The following is a 22,747-nucleotide window of genomic DNA, read 5'->3' as shown; positions in this document are numbered from 1 at the left end:
CATTTGGATTATGGAGCAGTTCCGAAATGACAGGCCAGTTTCTATTACGATCGGCTGCATCATAATCAGCTGATCGGAATTGAAACCGACGTTTGGAGGCTTTCCGACTGTCATTGTAATAGGTCCCTATATGTTATATTCTCATATCACATTAATATGTAAAGGTCAATGTCACATAACTTTATTAATCACATTCTATACACAAATAATTCACAGTGGAATACTGTTAATATGCAATACCCCACTCCCATTAGTAAAGTTAATTACACAGAATACATTGGAGTGCTTCCTACTTATAGCTATAACACTCCCCTCCATCCTCTCAAATAGGATTCAAGATTACACTTCTCCAAATGTTTTTATAATTTACCTCTTTCACACGCATGGGTGTATCATAGGAATTTAAATGAAGTGTAGTATTACAACCACTGCTTCAAAACAATGTAAAGGACAGATCAATAGGACTCATTTTATCTACCTCAAAAAGGTTAAGTTAAGCTCTTGGTTATATTTTAAAATAATGGTGAATTTATATAAATATCTGATACATTTATATAAACACTTGAGTGCGACACAATTATCAAAGGTTGTTTACTGACTAAAATGAGGCAGTGTTGAGAAGTTTATTTTAGTTAAACATAGTAATCGACATTTCCGGGACAAGCATTTGCCTTAGGCTGGTTTAATCTCGTCTCGTCACGTCTCGTGCAGGAGTCAAGGACTCCTGCACGAGAGGAATTTGCATATCAAAAGACAAGCAGCATAGCAATTGGTTTACCTGTGGACCAATCACTGACAGGAATCGACACTACAAGACCCAAGCCCAGAGCTATGAAAACATTCCAGGCAAACAGCTGAGAAAAACAACGTTCACCTCAGATAGGTTCAAGCCAGAGGGTAAAGGCAGCGCTGACTCTATCAGGCACCATGGCCATGGACTTTCTTCCCAACCTCTCCACTGAAACGTGGACTCTGCTTGTCGTGCTCGTGATGGTCTTTTTTCTGTAAGTAATGCACAGCGGTTCTTTACCTGGCTGTCCAACTTAAACGAGCCGCAAATTATTTTCATAAACTTTAAACAGCTTAAATGTTCTTGCTTGAGGGGTGGCAGAGATTAGTGGGAGGAAGAGGACGGGAAACAGGGCACATTCCTCAACGTTAAGGTATTTCAATAGCCCAGTGGGTGGGGCACCAGCTGCAATCTCTGTGGACTTCACACGTTTGATAATTTCTGAGTTGGCTCACTCAGCCTTTTGTTTTTCCAACATGAACAAAATGAGTGTTGTGTAAAAATATCTGCTATTAAACTCCGAGTGACAAGTTTGTCATGTGTGTGATATAAATGTATTATTAATATTATACACTGAATAAAGTACTGGTCGTTCTGAGAATATTGCTGGTCCCTAAAAAGTTTTAAGATCACAGAGAGGTACACGACTTAGGGCCAGATGTACGACCATTTTTGCATGCGCAAATGGGTTTGCGAGCTGTGTTTGCGCATGCAAAAACAGCATGGGGGACAAACCCTATCTTACGAGTCGCAATTTTTTGCGACTCGGAAAAAAAGGTTTTGCGACACGCTATTAAGAATGAGCGTTCCCTTCCTAATAGCGCGCGCAACTCTATGTAAGAATGTTTTACGTGCGCAAAACACTCGCAAATTACCACCCTCTTAAAGAGGCTGGTAATGCACTCGCAAAAGAGAAGGGGTCCCCTTTGCAAATGCAGGGGAAAATATTTTTTAGGGCAGGCAGTGGGCCCAGGGACCACTGCCTGCCCTTAAAAAACACTAAACGAAACAAAAACGTTTAAATTATTTATTTTTGTAAATGCATCGCGTTTCCATTTAAGGAAAACGGGCGACATTAAAAAACAAAAAACTGCTTTATTTAAATGCAGTCCCAGACATTGTGGTCTGCTTAGCCCAGCAGGCCACCATACTTGGGAAGGTCTGCCATTCCAAATGGGGCCGCAAATTGCTAGAGGCTCATTATTATTAACGAGCCTCCCAATTTGAGACCCCATGTGAAATACACTGTTGTACAAAGTCACAAAAATCTCGCAATTTGCGAGACGCTATTTCCACGGTCCTACATCTGGCCCTTAATTCCCAGTGCCCCTTTAAAACCACAGAACCTGAAGGTGACTTCCACTGTCTTTTTTACAGACAACGGTGGCATGTTATTCTTTATAACAGATGGCCGCAAAAACTGCACCTCCTATCAGAGGCTGTGACTCCATTCATATTTCTTACATGCCACGCACTATGGAGTGACTCTTGTGGCACGCAATACTGTGGCTGCACAGGGGAAACATGGGTCAATAAAGCAGTTTCACCAGTATCACACGATTTTGTCTCATGGATATTGAGGTCTGTAGTGTAACCTATACACATCTGTTATTCTAAAAAGATGGTCAGGCCTGTAAAGCTTTGTTAATATTGGACAATACAATATCAATGCACATCATCATATATGTGCACATAATGTTAATATTGGACAATGCAACATCGATGCATGTCATGATGTGGTTCACTGACATAATATTGTCAGTCAAAATATCGAGGTACCAGAATATCATGTCCAAAATATCGACTTCCTATCTCCATAAAGATAAGTACCAAAATATCGAAACCAAAATAATATTGTTAAAAATATAGTTGTATAAAATATCAATTTTTTTTAATGTCTTAAAAATAATATAAAAATAATTCGATTATAAATATAATTAAATAAAACATAGTTAGAATTATTTGAAACATGTTTAAATCAATAAATAATAAATAATAATGTAAAAAAATATGAAACATGCATAATTAAAACATTTATATATTATATATATATATATATATAAACTTAATAATATTATTAAATAATCATTACATTGAATTATAAAATGTTAAATACATATTTTAACTTATAATTACATATATATCTAAATAAACCTGTAATATAAATATAAACATTAATTTTATATATAATAAATTAAATTATTTAAATTATAATTTTTTTAATAATATTTCACAATACATTAATTATAACAGTAGGAAAAACATTGCAGAGCGTAGGGGATAAAACTACTAATCCCACTCCATAATAGGGAAAGTATTGGATAGCGGGAGGGTAAAAATGACTATTCCTACTCCAGTGAGTGCAACAGTAGGGAACGTGTTGGATAGTGGGTGGGTAAAAAATTACTATTCCCACTCCATAGAGTACAAAAGAGGGGAAATGTTGGATAGCTTGTGGGAATCATTTACTATTCCCACTCCACCAAGTGTAACAGTAGAGAAAGTGTTGGGATGGTGTGAGGGTAAAAATTACTATTCCCACTTCTGCGAGTGCAACAGTAGGGAAAGTGTTGGATGGCAGGTGGTAATAATTTACTATTCCCACTACACTGAGGGGTCGTTTCCGATCCTGGAAAAAAAAGTCTGTACGATTCGTATCCGGAGCCCTCTCCGTACGAATCGTAAACATGCCGTACGGCCCAACGATTACGATCCGGACCGGGGTATTAGGATGCGATTCGTACGGTCCACATCAGGTAAGGGCGATTTGTACGGAAAAGCACACAATCACATACACACCGTACGGTCCGTACACCCCATGATCGCAGGGGTACAGTGCGTACCCCTGCGATCATGGGGTGTACGCACCGTATCCCGCGATTGCAGGGTGTACGCACCGTACACCCAGCGAACATGGGGTATGATGCGTACACCTCATGATCGTGGGGTACGGTGCGTACACCCCATGATCGCAGGGGTACCCCTGCGATCATGGGGTGTACGCACCGTACCCGGGGGGGGCGTTCCGTACCTGTTTCGAGGCAAATTCTGCTTCTCTGGATGTTTTCGGCCCCCGTAGAAAAAGCGTTGTACGGTGCGTACCCGACACGAATTGTACTTGCTGGGTCAGAGAAACCAGCCGCGAACCGTACGGATGTCACGTACAGCGGGTTCTGAGGGAGATTCGTATGGGGATTTGATTTGTACAGTCTCTGTATGATTCGTACGGAGTCCAGCTCCTGGTACGAATCATACTTCGTCGTACGTACGGGGGACGTTGCAGGGTACGATTCGTATGGGAAAAACGCTCTGTACGGCTATTCGGAGCGGTTTTTCCCGAATCGGAATCGACCCCAAGTGTAACAGTACGGAAAATGTTGGATAGTGGGAGGGTAAAAATTACTATTCCCTCTCCAGTGAGTGCAACAGTTGGGAAAAGTGTTGGATAGTGGGATGGTTAAAATTACTATTCCCACTCCAACGAGTGTACAGTACAGAAAGTGATGAATAACGGGTGGGTAAAAATTACTAATCCCACTCCAACAAGTGTAACAGTAGGGAAACTGTTGGATAGCGGGTGTGTAAAAATTACTATTGCCACTCCACCAAGTGCAATAGTAGGGAAAGTGTTGGGTGAGTAAAAATTACTATTCTCACTTCAGCGAGTGCAACAGTAGGGAAAGTGTTGGATAGCGGGTGGGAATAATTTACTATGTTGTGTGGCGTTTGGAGCTCTGAGTGAATTTTCCTGATTCATGCCCTTATATAGGTACAATTCACATTGCCCTTATACAGGTTTAGAAATCAAGCCCTTATTTAGACATAGCCTGTGCAGACCAAATACAGGCATGGCTTCTTCCACCCGTACCAAGCATCACGATTTCTTGGAAAATCGGCTTAAGCAGTTAGGGAAGTTCCCCTTGCTTAAATATTGATTTGTCCAAGAACTCATGTACTTTGCAAAGAACAACTATTCCCTAGGAGTTCTTTCCTGATGTTATTATGCCCGACTTTACGACAATCTATGGCATTCCTAAACACCTTCAAGGTATAAATATACCTTCACTTGCAAACTACGGTGGTTCAGAGCAGTTCGACTATCTACTTGCCCGACGCAGCTCGCTACAGCAAGTGCCGAAGGAAGCCGACCCTCCAGCTGACGCAGTGATCAAGAGGCTGCCTTTCTCTTGCCGAAAATCTAGCTCCGGTGTTTCCAAGCTCCCCTTGGAAAATCAAGTCCTGAGACAGAGATACCAGACCTCCTTCATTCTAAACCAAGGTATGGAGCTGATTAGAACCTAGAGAAACCTTTGGTAGATTCTTGGCAAAAACTAAACCTATGCTACACAAAACGTACTTCTTCCCGCGTACTTAGGTTAGATACATTGGGGTAGGCGTATTTAGAAGCACCAGTTGAGTATTTTTAGTCAATGTTATTTATGTATGTATTTGTATGTATTTGTATATGGCTTAGAAACCATACAATGCTTTTACAGTAATATTATATTAGACTATTCTCGCTGTACGCATTGTACTTTGCATTCTGCTTAACGATTGTAGCAGTTCACTTCTCTTGTATTAGAAAAAAGACTGTTCAATAAATCTTTTTATTGGAAACACCGTCTCTCTATTTCTCTACAAACTCTTTTGAAACGAACCATGCACGATTGACTGAGTGAAATACTTATCTATTGTTTCCGCGACTCTAGAGATATATTTCTTATCCTTGGGAAACAAAGTTGTCATGTTTATGCGGTTGTCAGAAACGAATCCCTTCTTGTGAATTCGAGAACGTTTCTAGTGACTTCTCAGCTAGCTGGCACTCACTATTAAGTTTAGTATATTCGATAGAGACCTAGTAGACCTCAGTCCTAAATCTAATCTATAGGATATATTATTCCAATGCGCAGAGCCTATTGGGAATATAGGAACTACACTGCAACTATTCCGTTGGCTAGCGTAGGGGATTCATTTAGTATTCCCACTCCTGCAATATAATTAACATTCAGTAACAATAAATTAATTTAAAAAATGTTTTTACCTCCCACCCTATTCCCCTATAAACATCACCACCAATATTGTAAAATAATATTCAATTAACATAACTAATTATTAATTAATTAATTAACTAATTACAATTAATGATCAAACTAATAACTATCACATATAAAATAATTCACACAATTAACAGTATGAAAGAACTTAAAAAAAATATTATTTAAAAAATATTAAAATGTTTAATAAAAATTAAATTACTTCCCACCCTACTCCCCTATCAACCCTCAACCCATTCCTAAAAAAGTACACAATTAACATATTAACAAATTAATTATTAATAATTAATATCAAATTAATAATGAATTAATAACTTTATTACCACAACTACCATATTTACCAATAAATTATCAATTATTATCAATCAATTCAAAATTATTTAATAATTAATACATTAACACAATTAACAATATAAATTATTAAATGCACAATATTAAATAATTAATTTATTAATGTATTAATTTGAATGAAATAACTTCCCATCCTCTTCCCCTATAAATCCACAACCCGCTACAGGATAAAATAATGCAAAAATGAATTAACATATGATTAATTAATTTTAAAAAATCTTAATTAATATATTATAATTGAATTACTTCCCGCTATATATCCCTATAAACCCACAACCCGCTACAGAACTAAAATACGCAAAAATAGTTTAACATAAAATTCTTTACTTTTAAAAATTTAAAACATACATTACAAAAATAATATATACTTTTAACACATATACTGACATTTAAAACACTAAAAAATATCGATATTTTTAACAGCGATATTATGACTGACAATATTACTGACTTCGATGTTATGACAAACGATATTTCTTACCTGCATATCGATATTCTGTAACACTATATTTTTGGCAGTCGATATTCTGTCCTCTCAATATTAAAAACTTGATATTTTGTCCACTCGATATTTAGAATTCGATATTTAGACTGTTTACTCATGATGTGTGTTCGCATGATAACAAACTGCGACCTAGGCCTGAAGCAACTGATTGACAGATCACAGGTGGGGGGGACATGTTATCCTTAGACAACCGTGCAAACAGGAAAACCCAAATTGATCCCTCAGATAGGCTACAACACCACTATGGTCTCACATGTTTGGGCGGCGTGGCGTGCGATCCCAAAACAACATAAAGTCAGATGCTGCACTAAAGTTAGGATCTCTCAACCAATCAGAACACTGCATGCACAATACACACAATGATCACGTGCTCCCCATGCCAGACATCTGGACATGTACGCACTGGTCCCACATTGTGTCCATGCCAGGTCGCAAACCCACCTGTGCTCCTGATGAAGATAACTAGATTCATGGCTCCTTGTCCAGGCCGAGATTTCAGCATGCCAAGGTATATATAACGTTTTTTACGATTTTTCTTGTAAAGTATAAAAAGACAGCCAAAACCAATGTTCTTTGAGACAGTCTTCAGACAAGACTCTGTTGCCTGATCACCCGTCAGCTGCGTTTAATTGAAACAACTGTGTCTGTTTTGTCTCATGCTTCTTGTCTTTTATTTTCTAAAGGTAAATTCATATGTGAGCAAAGTTTTACATTTATCTCTACAACAGCTGCATTAACCCACTGAGCTATCCTTTCATCTGCTGGGGCATCAAATTCACTTCTACTTTTGGAGGACAGAAGCTCAGTATTTGACCAGTTCTGAATTATTCTCTCCTGCTTTTCTACTATTACAATTAATTCCTTCTTTTACTGTTTGGATCTAACAATAAAGAAAGAAATTTTGGCTGTAAATGAAAAACATAGGGCTTTATTTAAACTTTGGCGGAGAGGGTACTCCATTGCAACGTTGGCAGCCTACCCTTCCTGCCAAAGCAAAGGTCCGCTCACCTTATTTAGAGTCAGGTGGAACTTTAGTATGAAGAGGGCAGAGACTACTCCTTCTCTGATGGCTCAACAAGGTAAGGGCCGTCAGAGATTTGGACATTTGGCTGCTCACCCTATTTAGAGTGGACGAATAAATTGCAACTTTTCACTGCAAATGACAGTAAAAACTGGAAATTATCCACATAACATTGGAGAATGCTCCCATGGGGAGGGGTAATTTTTTTTCAGAATAGAAAATCTGACTTTGTGATTTTCAATTATTTAAGTATTTTAAGAAAATGTAAAGTTTGATGTACTGCTCTGTCATGTTGACGGAACCGTTCCTCAAACTTTCAATGCATTTATAGGAACCGCCATAACATCGGTTTCTGGAAATGCAGGAGATGCCCACTGGGCCGGTGGACATCTCTAAATGTGGCAGGTGGACTTCCATTGCCATGGCAGGAGTAAAGTACTCCTCCATGGCGGGATTACTAAATCCATCTGGTCTAAATCAGGCCCTTAGGTCTGAAAACGCATCATGTTTGTTCCTGTGCAGTCCCAAACTTTAATCTACCCTCTTTCCACCCCCAAAATGATTCCTTAAGGTGGAAAGAACAGTCACCCTATTAGCTGGGTGTGAGGAAGTGCTTTAGATTGGAAAACTGCATACCCCCTTGAGAATTGAATGCTATGTAGAACACCGCACTGGCGGAATAGGAGCTTGTGCAAATTGTCATGTCAGGTTTCTATCATCACATCTACACCTGATGTTTAAGGTACTACGCGGAATGATTGTGATTAGGAACAAAATACATAAAAAGGTGTAGATGTAAATCTGTGCCGATATTTTTCCTTTATTTGTGATTTGGGCCCATTGTATTTTTTTACAAAGCCTTTTACTTTGAGAGGGAATTGCAGCATCAGCTCTAAATGAGCTGCAGACGGGGGCTTGTTCTGCAGCTCAATTTGTCGTGGTTCCCTCTTGGGCCCCACCAATACAGGTGTTGAATTTGCTGAGAAGCGACGTTGAAAAACAGAGACACTGCACCGTGCCACGCTCAATTTGTCACACATGTACATTAAAAGTTAGATTTAAACAGTATAAGCAAATATGTACATATAATTCATATGTAGGTGGGCCAAATAATTTTATCTGTGGCTCAATTTGATCCCTCCCTAGAAATCTAATCGAGAGATGCCACTGGGTGAAGGGTATCTGCTCCTTGAAAGTAAAAGCAAGTTGCTGACCACCTCCAGCTCTTCTGAGTCATTTGCATTCCTTCTATAGTAAGTAGTAGCAAAGAATGAACTCTGCTGAGTGGTGGCGATGAGACCTCCGGCACACACTCTTTTTTTCTTTTTTTAACTTGACACTTTTTTATTGAGAAGCAATCATGGTTGGTAAAAGTACACATATGCCTGGTTAAGGCATACCGTAGTCTAATGTAGGCCACGCAGAACTCATCGAAGTGACCAAAACACTCCACGTGCTACATGGAGTTCCACAAGAGGCGGAGTGTGCTTGGTCATGCAGTTCGCATTGATTTTCAGCACTGTAAAATCAGCGTGAACTTCACCATGCACAGTGCACAAGGGTGCTGCTTCTTTTCTTGCTGCTCGAGTTGTTTTTCCATCCGAGCTGCAGCTTTTTAAACGCGAACAGAAGGTTTCTCAACGCGAGCGGTCTTGACCATCCATGACTGCCCGCATCGAGAAATTTTACCGCCTGTGTTGAGAAATGTCACCGGGATGTGGATTTTTGTTGCTCGCATTCGCCAACTTGATGTTGGTGAGCGCGAGTGGAACTCCGGTTGCTCTGTGGAGTGCAGAAAGCAACAGGGGGACTGAGGTCTGGGTAGTTTATGGTAAGGGCATGGGTTTTAGGCCTCAGGGCAGGGGGAGGAGACAAGGTAGTTTTAAGGGCAGGGCTGGTTTTAGGCCTCAGGGTGGAGGGTGAGGTGGGGGATAGCATTTCAGGGCTTAGGGCATGGAGGGGGTGGGATAATGACGATCTTAACCACAAATACCCCCTCACCAATCATGCCTTGATAACGAAATTGGGTGATAAAGGAATGCGTGGGTAAGACACATTCGTGGTTCCGGCTTCATGATAGAGGCACATGTGGTTTAGCCATGTGTGCCTCTGTTATACAACTGTACATTCCAGAGTTTCGGATACTATCTATTATCTATTAACTGTGGAAGCCTCTGATCTTTTCCAGTCAGCCTCTATAAGATGTTTTGCAGCTTTTAGTATGTGATCTCAGGCCCTTGTCCAAGCCTCGCTCTTTGGGAACTCTGAGTCACAGCCCAATCAATTCTGGGTCTTCAACGATGGATGCACCTGTTATCCATTTGGTATGGTGATGCAGTTTATTATAGGACCATCACATGTGGAGGGCAGTTGCTTCCTTTTTAGTACATCTCTAACATTTCCCCCGCATATTCGGGTAGGTCTGTTTTAGTTGTTCTGGGGTTAGACTCCAATTGTACATCAGTTTATATATTTGTTCTCAGTGTGAAATTTTTGTGTCCATTAATTATATCCTTACAAAGCTTTTCCCATTCACGGTCAGAGATATCTATTTTCAGCGTTGTCTCCTAATGTGTTGGAAGCCCCAACAGTTTTGTCTTCAGTTTTCCAGTATTTTGTAGATGTTGAAATTGCTCCTATGGCTTCAGGGCAGGTCTTTATGTATTTTTAAAATGCTGTGAGATTGATGGTTTTGGGAGGATATGCTGACGGCCAAACCCTCCCAGAATGGTGTTAGGGTTAGAGGGCCACAGCGATTGTCCCAGTAGGTACGTGGTGGGTTTTATAGGTTTTTTGAGTGTGGGATACCGTTACTGGCTGCCATTTTAGTTGGGTACACCCCGGTTGACATAGGGACAGTGACAATTTTTCCATTATAGAGTTCGCTTTTTCTGTAGGATGTCACTGAACATAGATGTGTTGGAAGGCTTAAGACATTCCCTGCTAGTGCTCCAAAAGGCAGATAGAATCAATCTGCTGTCAGAGGGCGCGTTGATGGAGGCATATTTGGTGGGTCAGGAGTGCCCAAAGAGGAGGTCAGCAGGAGGTGTGGCGACGGCCACTATGGACTTCGCGTCACTCCCTTGCAAGGTAATGAGAGGTGGGTACTTGAGGGCCAGGGTATTTAGGGACAGCAAGCCTGTTCCGCCATTTTGGGTTGATGCTCTGTGTCTCCTCATCCACATACGCCTTGCGAGAACTGCACATGGGTGCACGCGCATGCATGCACAGTCCTACCAAGACGTATGTCTGACGTAGGGATTTGCGTGGATGGATGAGGAGACGGCAAGAGAGACCAAGCCAAGGAGGAGGAGGGCAGCCCGGAGACGCCATAGCATAGGCAAGTGCTTTTTTTTCTTTAATTTTCAGGGGGATTAATGGCTAACTCTGCTCCACTACAGAGTAGGAGTTTTGCCTCTACTCCGCGTTCTCAACAGTGCGCTGAGTAGGCAAAACTCTGCAAACTCCGCTGGCGGGGCAGAGTTCTCTGTCCACGCTTAGCAGAGTCCAGGCCAGGAGCAAGACAGGTGGGACTGCCTGATACAGTAGTGCAGTTAAGATGCTTTGAAAAAGGATGAATACGATGGCAGGAACTGTCTCCAAAATTGAATGCACTGATAAAAGGTTCCCTTTACCTGGACATATTACTGTTGCATCTAGGAGAAAATGACTTAGTGCGGTTGAAGGGACTGGAGCTAGTAAAAGCTGTCAAGCAGGACTTGCTAGAGATTAAGGCAGTCTGGTCAGGCACAATGATGATATTTACTGAGTTCATGCCAAGGAGAGTATGGAGGTGGACAACAAACCAGGGGCCATTGACAGGATGTAGCGAAAAGGAAATTTAAAGGTTTTGCAAATCGAATGGGGTTGTTATCCTGGAACACAGTGATATTAAGTATGAGGCAGCAGAATTTTTCCAAGATGATGGAGTCCATTTATACTTTTATGGGGTGGAATTGTACCTCATGCAAGTAAAGAGCTTGTTAGCGGAAATGATGCATTTGCCAGTGGGGATGTACTGGGCCATAGGTGGGGGGACAGAAAGCCTCAAGGGTTTTACTGGTGCCCGTTTCTTAGATAGATTTAAAGGTTTATTAATGAAATATTGGTCATGTTGAGACCCAGTTGAAGTTTGGTGGGAGGGGAGTTTATGAATGGAATGAGAGGACAACAGTACGGTATGCACGATGTATGGATGTAGAGATGTGAGTGATGAGTGTGTGATTGGAGTTTGGCTGGTATGGTTTGTGAGGGTTGCTTATGGGAAGGGGAAGAGTTTCTGGATAGTTAGTTAAATGAATAGTGAGGCCCATGTTCATGATTAGACTGTATGGCGTAGAGCAAGGTTTTTGGTATTGCCATTCTGTGCACCTGTTTCAATTAAGTGGCTTTTACACACTATCATATAGTCAGTCGTCCTTGGAGACACTATCCAGCCTGATGAAGGTTTTGGGAGGCTGGACAGAAGGGGCCTACCCACCCGGAATATTTAAGCGGGTATTAGAGTCCGAGTTTAAGAGGTGCTAGGATTGCCGCAGGGGGCGCAGGGGCAGGGTTTTATAGGTTTGTGAGTGTGGGCTACTGTTACATGGTGCAAAAAAGGAGGAGGGGCAAGGGACATCTCTGCCTGCTCCATCTCAGCAGTTCTACTATGTTAGGTGTATTCTGGTTGTTATACTGCATGCTGTGGGTGCTTTATAATATGCTTGACTCTAATTAATCATTCGGGTTTCTTAAGCCTAGCTTTTGCAGGTTGTTACTTAAGAAGTGGCAGCTAACGTGATTGAAATCTCTTTCTGCATCTAATTTGAGTAAGCTCGCTGTAGTCTGTTTCCTGGTGACTTTTCTGTTAGGTGGGTAACCTGTCTGATGTTATCATTAGTTTGTGTGCACTTAATGAATCTGGATTGGTCCACCTCTATCAACCCAGGAAGATAGTTTTCCAACCAGCTGGCAGCCCCTTAGTAGAAATCTTACCATCATAATTTAGCATTGTTATAGGTCTGAAAGCACACGCTCCCTCCTGAGTAGCATGGCACAGAGCACAAGCCATCAAAGCCACTATGTGTGAAGTGCTGAAAAGAGGGACTCTGCCCTGAAGATAAAGATGAAACGTTCTCAAATGCCTGCATTCGCATATCACCCAGTCCACCCACCTGGATAAAAAGCAGTGCCACAGGTCAGTGGGAGTGCTGGTGGCATTATGATGTCACAGCTGGCATGGGGTATGTTATATTAGGCCACAGCCTACGTGAGTTTCTTATCACTGCAAGTTCAGGTGGAACTGCAATAAGGAAATCATTAACAGGAGTTCAAATGGAGGATATCAGTGTTATTAATATATTTACAGCAACTATAAATAATAAGGCCAAGGTAAAGCTAGTCCTACCGGCTTTGTAAATGCTCCTCATACATGGAATATCATGATGAAGTAAAACATGTCCCCCCATTACTACCACCAAAAGAAGCAATACCAGTAACTCTCAATAGTGGTTCTTAACCTGTGGTTTGTGGCTCCATGGGAGTTCGCAACATCTAATCAGGGATTCAGCAAATGCTTAGAAGATAAAAATATATATAATTACGAGATTAATAAAGTACCAAATGTGTGTTTGCTTTATGAATGCTTGTTCCATGTACTGTTTTGCGGGTTCAAATCATCGAAATTCAATAGGCCTGGGCACCTGGATTCCAACAATTACTCAATGGGTGTCCTCCAATTCTAGTAATGATTCTGTGGGGGTCCCCAGACCGCAGTAATAATTAAGTAGGGGTACACAGAAGACCCAAAAGTTAGGAACCACTGACATACCTTTTCCAAGATTTGTGTGCGGCTTCAAACTGATACTGCTAACATTTCTCCCTCCCTAAAAAGGAACAGAAAAAGGTATAAAAAATGTAATCAATGTGATTTGTTGACTGTAAATTCAGAAAAAGAGTTTATATTGACATAATTAATGAATTAAAAATGAACTTGCCCCATATGTTTTGGCCTAATAGTAAGTGGCCATTTTATTTGAATTGGCATCTTTGAATAGTACTGGAACTATGACCAAGTAGATTTCAGAGTTTTTTGGGGTATGTTTTGTGGAGGGTGAAGAGCAATTTTCACGAGATAGCCAACAAAAAGTAATAAATCAATAAAAGTATGCTCTATATGCCAGAAGGGAAGGTCTTTACGGAATTTTCTGAAATTCAACTCAGTGAATGACAGTAGAGGGAGTTTTATGGAATGATGGCTTGTGGATCCAGGGATCTTTCCCACATCATGTGTTTCTTGATGGAAATAGCATGAGGTGGTTGTTGAATGCTCACTTAGGTTTCTGGTGCAGAGGTATTGATGTAACAGCTTTAATAGGTAGCCCAGTGCAAAATCACTTAGGACATAGGGGCCTATTCACAAATAAATAGACATGTATTTATTTACTAATGTGTATATTTACTACTAGACCTAGATGAAAAACTCCACTTTCTACACCAAGATTTAACTAGACTCTTGCTATTCACAATTTCTGATTGTAAATTTACATAAAGGTGTAGGGTTACTTGTCTCCATCCTCTCAAGTAAAGGGTGGAGCGTCCTACAATAGAATTTACCATGCCTCTTCACAAAGGTAAATTTGCAGTTAATTAAATCTACATATGTATCTTTACGTATACACTTTGGGGCCGAATCTGATGTCGGACAGACTCAGGTCCGTCCAACATCGTTCAGGAGCCGTAACCGACAGACCTGATGTCGTTGGTTGCTGCAAGTACGATGTGACCGAACCCTGTTTGGTCGCAATCGTAGGCCTCACAATGGGAGCATGCATTCCGAGCGGAATGCTTGCCTGCATTGTTGAAAGCAGGGGTGCAGTTCATCCCTGCACCCTGTGGCCGGCACCCCAAGGTGCTTGCCACCGGCTGCAGGGATCAACAGAGGGGCACCATAGGTGCCCCCAGGTCACCATTTGGCGGCCTCGCACCCTGCTGGGGGCCCCCAGAGACAGTTTCCGACTGCCTTTTCGTGCCGGAAACACCGGCACGAAAAGGCAGTGAAAAACTGCCATTGTACTCCCTCAGTCGTAAAAAGGCAACCGGGGGAGTACTGGAGGATTTCCGGATGGCAGACGGGCTCTCCGAGCCCGTTGTAAGGTATCCGGAAATCCGAGTCGGATTCCATTCCGATCAAGCCCATCGGAATGGCTCGGTCGGAATGGAATCCGGCCGGCACATTCCGATGCGGTCCGAAGGGCTCCGAACATTGTTCGGAGCCCTTCCGACCAAAATCGGAATCAGCCCCTTTATAGTAACATTACTACTTTTGGCTATTCACTTTTTGCGAATGCAAATTTATTACGAAGTATAGAATTGCATGTCCCTACCCTGAAACTAGTGGCTGTAGCCAAATTCATTTATTTTAATGTTATTTACGGTAAGATTCTATTTTACTTCCTGCCTCCACTATTTTCTAAGGAAGAGTGTTGCAGTACCAGTGGTTGGCCATGTGAGGTGCTGGTTTTACTCCAATTATGAGCTAGAGTACATTTACAACATTTTAATGTCCTTTTGGCTGTAATACCATTAAAAGTGCAGTGGGTGAAAGGGAATGGGCTTACTATCCCTCCCCAAATTCCTTTTTATCCCTTTCTTAACCCTTCCTTGATCCTCCCTAACCTCCCTTTCAGTAGTGAGTATTCTTCACTTTTCAGCCACTTCTCCCTATTTTACCCACATTTACTACAAAAACAAGGGCGTATGTGTGCGGAGGTTTACATAGTCTGAGCAAAGATTGCAAACATAAAAATAAGAGAGTCAGAGGTAGACACCCCCAAATGTAGGTTTGTGATTAGCAGTTTCTTGTACATTTTGTAGTACTATTATATTACTGCTAAATGTACTACAAAATGTAGTTTGTAAATAGGCACCTGCTACTAGTAACTTTGCACATGTAGGTGGTGATTTCTGTCACCAAGGCAGAAATCTCCATATGGGTTTATTATTCTTTAAAAAAACAAATACCAATATTTTGATATATAATATAAATGTCAATTTTTTTAGAATATGTTTTTATTAACCTAGAACTCATATAATGAAAGGTTAGCACACTAACTCATCATAATAAATAGATATTCAATCGTTATTTTAACTATATATATTTAATTTATAAATACATTAAAAATAATAATTATTAAAAGTCTCATCCTCACCAGCATTTTTAGGCCTATTTAATGTGTTAGACATTTTGATGAGTATTTATTTAATTTGATTTTTTTAAATAACAGTCACCTTTTTTAAATACATTTTAAAATAACAAAATAGACTTATATATAATTGTGTGTGTATATTTATTTATATTTATATTCACTGAAAAAACCATAGGTTTCAGGGACGTTATAGTTAGAAATTAGCATTTAAAAAACCTTAGAAATTCACTGAAAAAACACAGGTTTCAGGGATGTTATAGTTAGAAATTAGCATTTAAAAAACCTTAGGAATACACTGAAAAAAAACCACAGGTTTTAGGGACGTTATAGTTAGTTGGACAATTCACTCATTCAAAACCAGAGAAATTCAGGCGTTATAGGTGGTAGAAATAACTATAACTTGCACCCCCGCAATGCACTGCTGATAATGTTACATATTAGATCACTCATGACATGGTCAGTGACATCACTGATGACATCACTGATGACATTTCAAATGATATCACTGATGATGTCACTGATGACATCATCCAGTGAATGTGTGTTTCTTTAAAGTTTAAATATTATATATATATATATATATATATATATATATATATATATATATATATTGCAGCTCCAGTCTTTTTCAACCCATACCCAGCCGGGCCAGGAACAAAGACACAGCACTCCCGGGCTCAAGTTATACAGCGGAGGTATTTATTTAAGCAAACGCATGGCCAAACATTGGCATATCCTAAAAACAGATCATATTGTGGGATCAGACATACCTATAACCCCGCAATTTACTTTTAGGAAGGCAAGATCCTTAAGAGATCATATGGTTCATAGCCATTTAGAACCTATACGTAACATCAAAGGCACACTGAAGGAGGCAAAGGGCTTCTTTCCATGCGGGATGTGCGAAGCTTGCGCCTTCAGCAAACGCACACTCACTTACCAAGTGAGAGGCTGCCAAGGTGAAAGGAAGATTAGAAAATTCATGACCTGCCAGACAGATCATGCGGTTTACTGTTTACAGTGCCCCTGCCAATTGAAATATATTGGTAGTACAATCAATTCTGTAAAATTAAGAATTTTAGAACACATGAGAGCGATCATGAATAAGGATTTCACCTACCCTGTTGCTCGACACTTTGCGATTAAACATAACAGCAACAGAGACCTACTTAGGGTCTTCTGTTTAGATTGTGTCCCGAAAAATTCAAGGGGAGGGAATAGACTTCAGACTCTTAGGAGACTTGAATCCCGTTACATTATTGATTTGGAAACGAAGGCACCAGGGGGTCTAAATATGGGAGAGGAGATGGCAACTCACCTTGGATGATACGATACATAGGTATCATAAGCTCATGAAAGTTATGATAAATTTTGGAATGTAATAACTGTTTGAAATGTTATAAATTGGAATTACTAAGATTATAGAAAAATGATTGGACATACATGAAGTATTGAATAGATGTGGTGGGTGGTGGGTTATATGACTATGAGGTTTTAACATGCAGCGGCTTGGTTTAGAATAATTGGTCTGGGAGATGCTCTTGGAGAGGGACGAAGAAGTGTGAACTCACGCAGCCATGATGGCTGCCATTGCCGATACACGGCAAGATTAAATCTAAAGTAAACTTCAGCATAAGTTATCTCATGGTCGATTGGCCATGACTGTCATTATGACTATAGCATAACACACACTACCAATCCCTCTCAAAAGAACATACTCCACTATGCATATATGCAAACATAAGAGAAAGTAGTTTTGCGATGATGAATTCAGTCGCATTGGCCGATACACGGCGAAATGTTCAAATACAATTATACATTGCGATGCATTGTGTTGAAAATGCACATCGAAACTAATCTAAGATGGCGCAATGTTATTGTGGACGCATTAGTCCGTTTTCTATGTTCATGACCAATTCTGGCGTCTTTTTTAAAACATGAAACTGCATGGTTCATTGTTGAACCACTGACGAAGGGACGCTGTCCCGAAACGCGTTTGCTTAAATAAATACCTCCGCTGTATAACTTGAGCCCGGGAGTGCTGTGTCTTTGTTCCTGGCCCGGCTGGGTATGGGTTGAAAAAGACTGGAGCTGCAATTTTTAAACGCGATACACCGACGCGTTTTTACGGCACCCGACACAAAGAGTGACCCTCAAGATCGGTGTAAATTGGAGCCATAATATATATATATATATATATATATATATATATATATAAATGCCAAGGTGTATTGAATAAGTGTCTAAATGGACTATTAGTAGGTGTGTGACTGATTGTATAAGTGACTGATTAAGCGTATCTTACTGAAAGCATCAGTTAGTGAGTAAACTGTGTAAATGTCTGTATCAGTCTGTCAGATGGTGTATAATTGGCTGCATGAGTTGGTGAGTAGCAACACGACTGTCTATATGGGTTATTGATTGGTTGTCTGAGTATCTGTATGGGTGCCTGAGTGTCTGTCTGAGTGGGTGGGGGTGGGTGACTCTGTGCATAGATGTGTGAGTGGGTGATTCACTGGGTGTATGGGTCAAGTGTGAGTACCTACATATGTGAAAGGCAGTATATGTGAGTGTTGGAGTATATAAATGACTAAACGTGAGAGTGAGGAATTGTGAGATTGGCTGTATGGATGAGTGTATGCTTGTATCAGTGATTGTATAAGAGAGTAAGTATGTGTTAGTATTTGTATGAATAAATGAGATGGTCCGTGTATAACTGTATAGGTGAGTAAATGGGTGTGATTGATTCTTTGCATGACTGAGTAGGTGTGTGAGTAAGTCTATGGATGAGTGGTGGTGTGTGAGTGTATGAATAGGTGCATGAGTGCATATGATAGTGCTGTATTGATGAGTGACTGCATGTATGAGTTACTGTATGGGTGAATGAGTGGATGTGTGTGTGTGTGTGTAGACCTAGGAATCACTGAGCAGGTATGTACTAACTAGGGTTGGGCGGAATTTGCGTAATAGCGTTACGAAATCTCTGCAAAACAGTAAAAAATCTCAGCGAACACGCAGAAATTCCGCAAACACGTGGAATTGCTTGTTCACGATGCTTTTTTACTGTTCGCAATCGCTGTTTGCGTGCTCGGGGGAAAATATCTCGCGAACACGCATTTTGAGAACGCAAACAAGCAAAAAATTTTGCGATCTTGCGGAAACAAGAATTTTGGGCAATTTCGCGGTCTCTGCGGATGCGAAATTACCCAAATTCCGGAAATTCCGCGAACAGAACGGAATTTACCGCCCAGGCCTAGTACTAACTGCTGTTGGTCTGCCTATGGTTTCGATATTGGTATTTTAGAGTGGGTGTATAAAATGTTTTATTAGGGTGTGAGGAGGTGCATCAGATTATCACATGGATGATGTCATCAGTGATGTCATCAGTGATGTCATTTGAGATGTCATCAGTGATGTCACTGACCATGACATGAGTGATATAATATGTGACATCATTAGCAGTGCAATGCGGAGGCGCAAGTTATAGTTATATCTAATAACGATAACGGCTGAATTTCTCTGGTTTTGTACGAGTGAAAAGTCCAACTAACTATAACGTCTCTGAAACCTGTGTTTTTTTCAGTGAATTTCAAAGGTTTTTTTAAATGTTAATTTCTAACTATAACGTTCCTGAAACCTGTAGTTTTTTTCAGTGAATTTCCAAGGTTTTTTAAATGCTAATTTCTAACTGTAACGTCCCTAAAACCTATGGCTTTTTTAATGTTTTTTTATTTTTTATTTTATGAGAGGGGGTTGCATGGGCCCCCTTACCTGGACCACTTAAGGCCCCGGGAACCCCATCTCCCAGGGCCGGAGCATTTTAAAATTTTTTTTAAACAAACGAGAAGGGGGCCGTGTGGCCCCCCTTCCCTGGACCACTATTGGCCGGCCAGTTTTTCCTTCTTCCCATTCAATTAAGCAAAGCAGGGTTTGCTATGGGCAGTCTCCAGGCCATCAAGGGCTCCTGGATGGGGGAAGGGTGGCCCTCTCCCTCAATTTGCATAGCCCCGGGGAGGTGGTGGTGCCCGGGGTTTGGGGAGCCTGCGAGGTCCCCCTTATAATTATTATAAGCCCCAGGGAGGTGGCGTTCCCCGGGGCTTGGGGGGTCCAGCGAGGCCCTCACCTCATAATTAAAAAACCCCAGAGGGGTGACAGTCCCTTGGGCAGTGTGGGTGGGATTGGGACCCCCTCACGCAGGCGGTCCCAGGGGCTGCAGGGGGCCTCGTGCCCCCACATTCAATTAACTAAGCCCCTGGGAGGTGGTGGTCACCCAGGCTGTGGGGGCCCCGGTGGCCCCCACCACCACAAATTAATTACTAAATGCCCCTGGGACCTGGCCAACCCAGGGGCTTATAGAAAACGATGGTCGGGTGACATGCTTTTTTTTTATTATTATTTTTAGGTCCAGATTCGCGAATCCAGCACGAATTTGGCTGTTTAAAAAAGATGCTTTTTTTTGGCCTGGGAAGGACCCCCTGAGCAGGCACAGGGGGTCAGGGTGTTTATACCCTGCCCCCTTATACCCTGCCCCCTTTAATGTTTTTTAAACTTCATTACACTGTTTTCTTGTAACTCGGTTCTACCAAGTCACAAGAAGGCTGCCAACACTTCCTGGTTTGGAGTGTTGGCAGCCAATCAGAGAGAAGCTCGTGCCCAGGAGGGTTCGCGAGCCCTCCTCAGTGCTCAGATATCAATATTTTTCTTTCTTTAATTTCTCAGAAACTACTGAACGGATTTACACCATTTAACAAAAAGGGCTCTTTCTGAACCAAGGTCTACCTTTTTGCCAAATTTGGTATAGTTCCATTCAGCAGTTCGGGCTGTAGCTTTGTCTAAAGTTTCCTATGAAAATTAACATGGGGAAAACGCGTTATGGGACTCCCCTTTTTTCTCGCCCCCACTTGACGAATCACCCCGAAACTTTCAAGACAGGAGCTGACTGAAGCGCCCCACTAGTTTTGAAAATTTTGCGAAGATTCGTCAACCAGCATCACAGTTATTGGGAAAAGAAAAAACACTTTTTGATTAGAACCAAGGTCTTAACTATAACTACCTACTGGTGACGGCCAGTAGGTTATTTATATATATATATATATATATATATATATATATATATATATATATATATATATATATATATATATATATATATATATATATATATATATATATATAAAACCTACTGCCGGTCACCAGTAGGTAGTTATAGTTAGGACCTATTATCCATAGGAAATCCGCAACATTCTATATGAAATAACTTTGACGTCGAGCGTCTAATCTGCGCAAAATTTTCAAAACTTTTGGCCAGCTCCGATCCGCTCTGATCCTGAAAGTTTCACGATGATTCATCAAGCGGGGCCGAGAAAAAAGGGGGTCCCAAAACGCATTTTCCCCATGCAATTTCCCATAGGACCTTTAGCCGCAGCTACAGCCTGAAGTGCTGAACGGAATTACACCAAATTTGGCAAAGAGGTAGAACCGAGGTACAAGAACCCCCCCAAAAAATGCTGCAAAACGTGAAAAGGGGGCAGGGTAGACACACCCTGACCCTCTAGGCCTGCTCAGGGGGTCCCCCAAAGGCCAAAACATTTTTTTTTCAAAAATCGCGGGATGCGCGTAGGATCCGTGCATCCTGCTGCTGAGAAAAAAAACTAATCGTGGGCTCCTGTGCTTTAAAGGTTATTAGCCTCCGGGGGGCCAAATCCAAGGGGCATTTTCAAAAAATTGTGTGGGGGTCCCAATACCCCCACACTGACCTGGGAACCACTACCCCCTGGGGCTCTATGTTAATATATGCGGGGGCTCACGGGGCCCCCCACAACCCCTGGGACTGCGACCCCTGGGGCTTGTTGAAAATGGGTGTGAGGGCTCTGAGGCCCCTCCAGCCCTGGGGACCACCACCCCCCGGGGCTTCTGAAAAATGTGGGAGGGGGCCATGCGGCCCCCCTCCTGGAGCCTTGTCTAGGCCCTGGGGACCGCTACACCCCAGGGCCGGCTCCTGCAGTGTCTCGGGATGCCCACCCCCGGGAAACTGCTGTTTGCAATGGCAGGGCCGGAGCCTCGCGGCTCCCACCCTGCCATTGCAAACTGCTTTGCTTCATTGAAGCAAAACCTGCTCTCGCTTCAATAAAGCAAAGCATATTGCTTTTCCATATGGGGAGCAGCATGTTAGCTGCTCCCCATGTGGAAAAGCAATGCCGGCTCCCGCAGGAGGCTGGGAGCAGGCGGGACCATGGGGGGATTGTGGAGCCTCCACGGTCCCCAACGTTGAGGGCCTACCCCGGGGGATGTGGTCCCCGGAGCTACCAGTGGCCCGGGAGGGGGGCCACAAGGCCCCCTCCCCATTAACAATTTTGTTTTTAAACAATGGCCCGCCCTATGGGATGGGTTCCCCGGGGCCTTGAAGTGGCCTGAGGAGGGGGGCTATGCAGCCCCCCTCCATAAAAATATTAAATTAATTGGCTATGCCCCGGAGGATGGGGTCCCCAGGGCCCAAAAAAAGTGAAAGGAAGGGGGGCCACACAGCCCCCCTTCCAATTTTTTTCTTTTTAAAAGACGTGATCGGCCCTAGGCCCCGCCCCCTCACAAACACACTCTGCAAACGCGCTCTGTGGCATGTTTTAAATTGACCCCTTCAATACTGGGGGTCCCTGGGGACCAACTAGTCCACCAGGTACCTCAAGTAAGCACCACAGGGCTGCGTTGCAAGGAGGTGCACCAGGCCACACCCCTTTTTGCACCTCTCTGCAACGCAGCCTTGTGGCACTCACTGGAGGTACCTGGTGGGCTAGTTGGACCCCAAGGACCCCCAGATTCAAAGGGACTTAATTCCCCAAC

General features: G+C 41.9%; 1 protein-coding gene across 1 annotated transcript in view; it reads left to right on the top strand.

Annotated features, from left to right (window-relative positions):
* Positions 1–780: 780 nt before the first annotated feature.
* The window catches only part of LOC144786058 (cytochrome P450 3A21-like), a 296,250-nt gene continuing 274,283 nt past the window's right edge, over positions 781–22,747 (top strand). Inside the window, exon 1 of the mRNA XM_078665004.1 lies at positions 781–1,004. Coding sequence (XP_078521130.1) covers positions 928–1,004 — 77 coding nt within the window. The 5' untranslated portion in view covers positions 781–927. The remainder of the gene's footprint in view (positions 1,005–22,747) is intronic.

Source organism: Lissotriton helveticus, chromosome 10 (assembly GCF_964261635.1).
Source record: "Lissotriton helveticus chromosome 10, aLisHel1.1, whole genome shotgun sequence".
In the NCBI taxonomy this organism is placed as follows: Eukaryota; Metazoa; Chordata; class Amphibia; order Caudata; family Salamandridae; genus Lissotriton; species Lissotriton helveticus.
This window is presented reverse-complemented; position numbering and strand designations above follow the sequence as displayed.